This window comes from Sinocyclocheilus grahami, unplaced genomic scaffold, assembly GCF_001515645.1.
Source record: "Sinocyclocheilus grahami isolate Dianchi unplaced genomic scaffold, SAMN03320097.WGS_v1.1 scaffold161.1, whole genome shotgun sequence".
Classification (NCBI taxonomy): Eukaryota; Metazoa; Chordata; class Actinopteri; order Cypriniformes; family Cyprinidae; genus Sinocyclocheilus; species Sinocyclocheilus grahami.
This window is the reverse complement of record NW_015505340.1, coordinates 1,167,824-1,174,710: the sequence shown is the minus strand read 5'-3', so window position 1 is coordinate 1,174,710 and position 6,887 is coordinate 1,167,824. Positions and strand designations below refer to the sequence as shown.

Sequence of the window (6,887 nt, the reverse complement as noted above, 5' to 3'; positions counted from 1 at the left end):
ACTAGAAATCAGTGGTTAAGTTGTATTTACAACACTGTTCCAGAACAGTTCAACCCAAATATTCAGATGTGTGCAGCACATTTTATGGAGGACTGTTTCCTGAACCTGCAGAGTAGCCTACAATGCGTCTGTGCACAAAGGCTGTTTCTATAAAGTGGGGCAGTTCCAACTTTGCAAGGACAGTCTTGCGCTTCTGCCTCACAGCCTGTAAGTACGTTTTTTATATTTAAAGATTTTGCCACTTTTTTTTTTTTTTGTCTCGTCGCTCCGGCCGGGACACGGCATCACAGTATGGTAGGGGCGTAACATTTCCATCACACGCTTGAGGTATTCAGCCAATCACAACGCGCTGAATAGCTGGCCAATCAGAACACATCTCGCTTTTCAGACCGATGAGCTTTGTAAAAATCTATGCGTTTCAGAAAGGCGGGGCATAGAGGAGCAACAATAATGTACATTATGTGGAAAATAATGTGGTTTTTTAACCTTAAACCGCATAAACACATTTCATTACACCAAATACACAAAATAATGTTCTTTTTAGCAACATCATATGACCCCTTTAAAAAAAGCAAGGATGCATTAAATTGATCAAAAGTGACAGTAAAGACATTTATAATATAACAAAAGATTATAGATAAATGCTGTTCTTTTGAATTTTCTGTTCAACATAGTATTCTGAAAAAATCATGGTTTCCACATAAATATTAAGCAAGAAATTTTTTTTTCAACATTGACAACAAGACGACATATTTATTGAGCTCCAAATCAGCTTATTAGAATGAAACACAGGAATAAATATATTACAATAGAAAATGGTTACTTTAAATTGTATCAATATTTCACAATATTACTTTTTTTTACTGTATTTTTGGTCAACACCCTTGGTCAGCATATGAATCTTACCAACCTAAACTTTTAAACAATAGTGTATTTCGAAACAACACTATCAGAAGTGTTTTTTTTTTTATTACTCTTAGACTTTTTAAAAATATTTTATATAAGTTCATAACAATCCAGAAGTTAATATAACCTTTTTTTAATAAAATAACACTGCAAAACAGTAATTTTCCAGTCCAACAAGACACTAATACAGCACTTCATTGCTGCAGCGAAAATAAGCAGCAGTTTATTTTAGCAGTTAAACAAGCTGAGTTGTCTCTGTAAATAAGCTTTAGACAAACAAAAGCTGTTCTACCTTCACTTTTTCCATTTTTCAAACATTTGCTTTCAGATTATAATAAAACATTTTCCATTTGTTATGATGCAAATGGATTTAAAAAGTCTGCAGGGAAACAGAACAGCACAAAGTCAATTGTCAAATATAGCAGAGTTATGTGAAGCTGGACAGCAAGAGCTGTGAGCTCCTTTTTAGCAACTTTTTAGGGCTGACGTTTGGACGTCTGTGAGTGTGTGCAGTCATTTTGGTACTATAAACTAAGAGCTCTTAGGAGAATGACTTCACTCTTATATTATCTACCTCTGCTCATCTTCTGTCAGTATTCCTGTCTCTCTGTAAAATCTGCATTGACATTGGTATTCACAGCCGCTCACACTTACATGCTTTGCCACATCTCCACCAATAGCTGTGCTGGTCCTCAAATATTCAGACACTGAACCACTCAGCAAATGGTCGAACGCCTCCATGCTTTCGGATTCACCTTAACATCAAAGAGACAGCAAAGAGACAACAGAAATTAATTCAACTGAATAAACAGAGTCTAACAGAACAAACAACACATCCAACAGAGGATGCTTTAAAATCCCATTCATTATTGGGGACGTCAGGGTTGGAAAAGGAAAGAAATGTTAATATTGCAAGAGAATGTCGATTTGGAACTAATGAGATCTTTGACAAGACAATGAAATATAAAGATCAACCAATATTCTTTTTTAAGACAAGCAGATACAAGACAAGCAATTTTAGACTCCTGCCTATTTTTTGTTATTTAGTTGTATTTCAGCGATTTGACACAAAACAATGACTAAAATAAAACAGTATAAAAATAACTACAACAACAAATTTCTGCTGAAAAGAAGAATTAATATTAAAATGATTAGTAGTATTATTATGATTAATTGTAGTATTAATATTATTGTTAATAGTAGTAATTATGCCACTATGGATAACAGAAGTAGAAAACAAAAAGAATTGGTCAAACTAAAAAAAAATTTTTTAAAAAAGACTGAAAACACTGAAGGAACAGCAGAAGAACTGGAGAAAGCAGAAGAGAGAATTCCGAAATCCCATTCACTGACATCCGTATCCATTATATATTTCAGACTGTGTCTATGTGCAGCGTGCCAAGACCAATGCCACTCTGTCCCTATGAGAATATTTTTCCCATGAAGAAAAAAACCCTAAAAGTCAGAGGTCTTCTCCTTACGATAATCTGTACAGACAATGCCCTGTGGACAGACCTCAACAGCATTTTTACATCATATGCTTTATAAATAAAAACTATTAATATATTGAATAATTCAACTGCTGTCAAGATCTTTCATCCAAAGCACTGTTGTACTTATGGTACCTCCGTTGATCATGCTGTTGATGTCCCCGTTGACCAAACCCTCAGGACAGTTCTGCAGTTTGATCGCCACCGCCTCCAGACGAATCACTGCCTGCTCCAGACGCTCAACCAGTGTTTCCATGACAACGGTCCTGGAGAAACAGAGCAAACTCTTGGTCTGTGCTAAATGGCCATTATGGCCTATGACAGCTGTTTGATTTGTAGGGACTTCATGACCTGAGTACCAGTCAGTCCAAATTAAACACTTTCTGCTCCCTGGAACGGTCAAACAACTGCACATATCCCAGAAACATGACAACAATAATTATGAGAAACGTTTTATTGACTTTCTTGGAGGAGATCTAATCCATTGTATGCGAAAATGTTGCAAGAATGGGATTAAGGTAAAAACTGTTAACACTTTTTGTTTACTTAATGATTAATATAATAATAAACATTACTTAAACCAGCCACACCTATCAATAACATCCATTTTCAAAAAATATAGAAAATATTATTATTACAATGATATTAATATATTATTATAAATGATGAAGTATTAGCTCGAATGGGCTTTCTGCAAATCTAGCAGACACACACTGAGTATATGAAGGCGTGGAGTGTTCACTGGCAGCCGTCCATATGACCACACCTCAATACTCATCTGCTAACAGGAATGTAACAGTCAATTCAGGTATGACAGCATCAAGAGGAGGCCACAAACGCTGCTGTCAACAATCCAAAATCAGCAGTTTATCAAACTATTTAACTACATAACATGTTCATCCCCATATTAAAACCTTTCAAAAAGAACTCAACCAATAAAAGAACAAACCATAAATATCGCTGCTATCTTGACATGTTTCAGCCTCCATCTGAGCACCTGATCAGCAATTACAAATTATGTTCTATATCTGAAATGTTTTAGTCATTAATATGTTTTTTAGTTATTAATAAAAAATACATCAAATCAGTCATTAGACCATATATATATATATATATATATATATATTTACACACACACACAAACATATACATATTGTGTGTGTGTGTGTGTGTGTGTGTGTGTGTGTACATATACACACACACTTTAAGTAAAAAAAGTTTGAAATATTACACAATTTCAAACCGTTTTCTCATGCTGGTATTTGAAGTCTAACAAACAGCTTATCATAATCATCATCATTCTTATTAGAGGAAAGAAGTGGAATTTGATCATCCAATCTGGTTCATATCACTGAAAAATAATAATCACATTGTGATCACTGTTACCTATTAACTCTGACTTTTTCAAAACTGTGTTTGTAGCTGTATTGTAGATTCCCTTTATATACATATATTTGGTCAGTTATTCTGATTCAATTGAAAAATCATGTCTGTTACAAAACGAAAAAGAAAAGACTGGTATAATGTTTATAGAGATCAAATATACAAAGAAGCACAATCCCGCAAACAATATTAGCAACTTATAACCTGACCACCTTCACACAATCCAACATCATACAATAGCAGCGAGGAGCTAACAGCACACCACACTGATTCATTCACCTGCACATTAAAGATAGAACAGACAACAAAAGAGCTGTATTTGCTGCATTTAACATGTAGCTACTAAAAGAGCAACTCTCTCTCTGACACACGTCAGCAGTAATTAATAGTGACCCAGTGTGGAAACGCTCACGTCATCTTGTTATCTCTCTAGAGAATTCTCTAGGCCCTGCCAAATGCCTGACCTGGGCCTCAGTTGGGCTTTTCAGAGAGGAAGAATAAGCTCTGAGCTTGTGACACAGACAGATTTGTTTCTAAAACACAGTGCACCAAACCTCCAGCTTAAAGGAACACTCCACTACTTTTGAAAATAGGCTCATTTTCCAACTCCCCTAGAGTTAAACTGTTGAGTTTTACCGTTTTCGAATCCATTCAGCCGATCTCTGGGTCTGGAGGTAGCACTTTTAGCTTAGCTTAGCACAGATCATTGAATCTGATTAGACCGTTAGCATCTCGCTCAAAAAATGACCAAAGAGTTTCTATATTTTTCCTGTTTAAAACTGGACTCTTCTGTAGTTACATCGTGTACTAAGACCGACGGAAAATTAAAAGTTGCGATTTTCTAGGCCGATATGGCTAGGAACTATACTCTCATTCCGGTGTAATAATCAAGGAACTTTGCTGCCGTACCATGGGTGCAGCAGGTGCAATGATTGGAAGTTACCTAACTGGGACTATTTTCAGGCGCTGCGTAATATCATTGCACCTGCTGCACCCATGGTACGGCAGCAAAGTTCCTTGATTATTACACCGGAATGAGAGTATAGTTCCTAGCCATATCGGCCTAGAAAATCGCAACTTTTAATTTTCCGTCGGTCTTAGTACACGATGTAACTACAGAAGAGTCCAGTCTTAAACAGGAAAAATATAGAAACTCTTTGGTCATTTTTGAGCGAGATGCTAACAGTCAAATCAGATTCAATGATCTCTGCTAAGCTGAGTTAAAAGTGCTACCGATCGGCTGAATGGATTTGAAAACGGTAAAACTCAACTGTTTAACTCTAGGGGAGTTGGAAAATGAGCCTATTTTCAAAAGTAGTGGAGTGTTCCTTTAAGTAGAGATCATCTAACCAGTGGCTACATGACTTGAGCACAGTGCTCAACATTACAGGCCAAAAAATGACTCAAAATATCTAGTAGGCCTGTGTGGTTAGTCTGCAATAAAGCATGATAAATGCTGCTGAACTAATATTTCAGGAGTGATGCAGTTACTAGGCACTCTTTTCTATTTCTGAATGTCTATTCTCAGACTCTAAATGCAGAGCAATGCTTCACCCGGATACAGGGGAGAGAAGGTGACTGAGGGTCTGAGCCCATGTGCTAATAAACATTTCAAAGCATATGCCCTGAATGCCAATGTAACGTCCTTTCAAGAAAACACTGATTGCATATTGAATTAATATATATATATATATATATATATATATATATATATATATATATATATATATATATATATATGGACATCTTTAGCTCAACTTCTCTAGACGTTATAGGGACACTAATATAGATGCTACAAATATTTTCATGGGCTGTCTGGTGGATATTTTGAAGTGGAAGAAATATAGTTTGTGCATCTACATCATTTACATAATTTTCTTACCAGGGGTGTAGGAATGTTTTGTAAAGAGCGGGGACACAAAGTAATGACTATCTCCCAAATAGGTGGGAGATGTGACACCCTGGTGAAAACTACTGAATTTTCATTTTTAATCAGTATCACCTTTGTTATTTACATTCTCTTGCATAATTGTATCTGTATAGATTTTGTACATGCATATCTTATCTATTGTGTCCATACAAACATATTTAAATTAAAAAAATTCTGTGTATTTCTCCAAATTCCTTGTGTGTTTATGTAAGCATTTGGCAGTAAATCTGATTCTGGTTCAGATTCTGATTAACATAAAACTTGACCACAATTCATCTACTATTTATATTTAAAATAACTTCTATACATATTTCATATAGCACTAGAATTAGAAGCATTGGCAGTAGTGTTTAAATTTTTTTTTTTTTTACTTTTTTTTTGTATTATATTTTTTACATTTTTAATAGGTAATATATTTTTTTAAATAATACAATTGCAAAAACGCACTCAATTTTGAAATCTAGCAAATATACAAGCCATGTGGGTAATTCATTTAGTGTGCTTGAATAAATGGTGATGGGGCATATTATGTATAAATACTATAAAAATACTATTCAAAATTATGAAAACACTTTATAAAGGAATATTGAATCTTGTACCATCTAGCCAATATACAAGCCTACAAGGGGAGTATGTCACCCTATTGATTTATGACAAGAATTGAACTACTAGGCTATTAGACAGTAGCATCACTTCAAATGTAGCGCGTGTCTAACAGAGCTAAAGTAACTAGCCTGTCTGTCATCTCTATCCCACAGGCAGCAGCAGACGCCTGTGCGCGCTGATATGACAACTGACAGATCCTGCAATTAGTGAAAAGATAAGGCACCCTGCCCTCTGACACCGACACACCACTGCAACCTAAAATTGTGCTAGTTCATGCCAAAATCCTGCCAGCACAGCGAGTGCGCGTGTCTCCAAACACAAAAACGCGCACGTTTCCATGAGAACCTCCCACCCGCTCAGAGCGTCCCGCTAACGACCTGGAATAATAACATGACACAGACTCATTTTTACCGAAATATTACCTCTGACAAGGAATCCAGGGTTTACTCTCACGTTTTCTTGGCGAGATGTGGTTCGGCTATGGAGGTCTGGTCCTGCGTCCCCGGCGCTCTCCCTGCTGTCACTCAGCTGAGCCACGGGCAGCCGCTTCCGGGACTTCCGTATTTGGGAAG

The 6,887-nt window shown here is 36.2% G+C and overlaps 1 protein-coding gene across 1 annotated transcript in view; it reads right to left on the bottom strand.

Moving 5' to 3' along the window:
• Positions 1-6,886, bottom strand: part of LOC107592921 (adenylyl cyclase-associated protein 2-like) — a 20,652-nt gene extending 13,766 nt beyond the window's left edge. The window contains exons 1-3 of the mRNA XM_016282502.1: positions 6,738-6,886; positions 2,532-2,662; positions 1,561-1,661 (exon numbers count right to left, since the gene is read on the bottom strand). Coding sequence (XP_016137988.1) covers positions 1,561-1,661; positions 2,532-2,652 — 222 coding nt within the window. The 5' untranslated portion in view covers positions 2,653-2,662; positions 6,738-6,886. The remainder of the gene's footprint in view (positions 1-1,560; positions 1,662-2,531; positions 2,663-6,737) is intronic.
• Position 6,887: the final 1 nt, after the last annotated feature.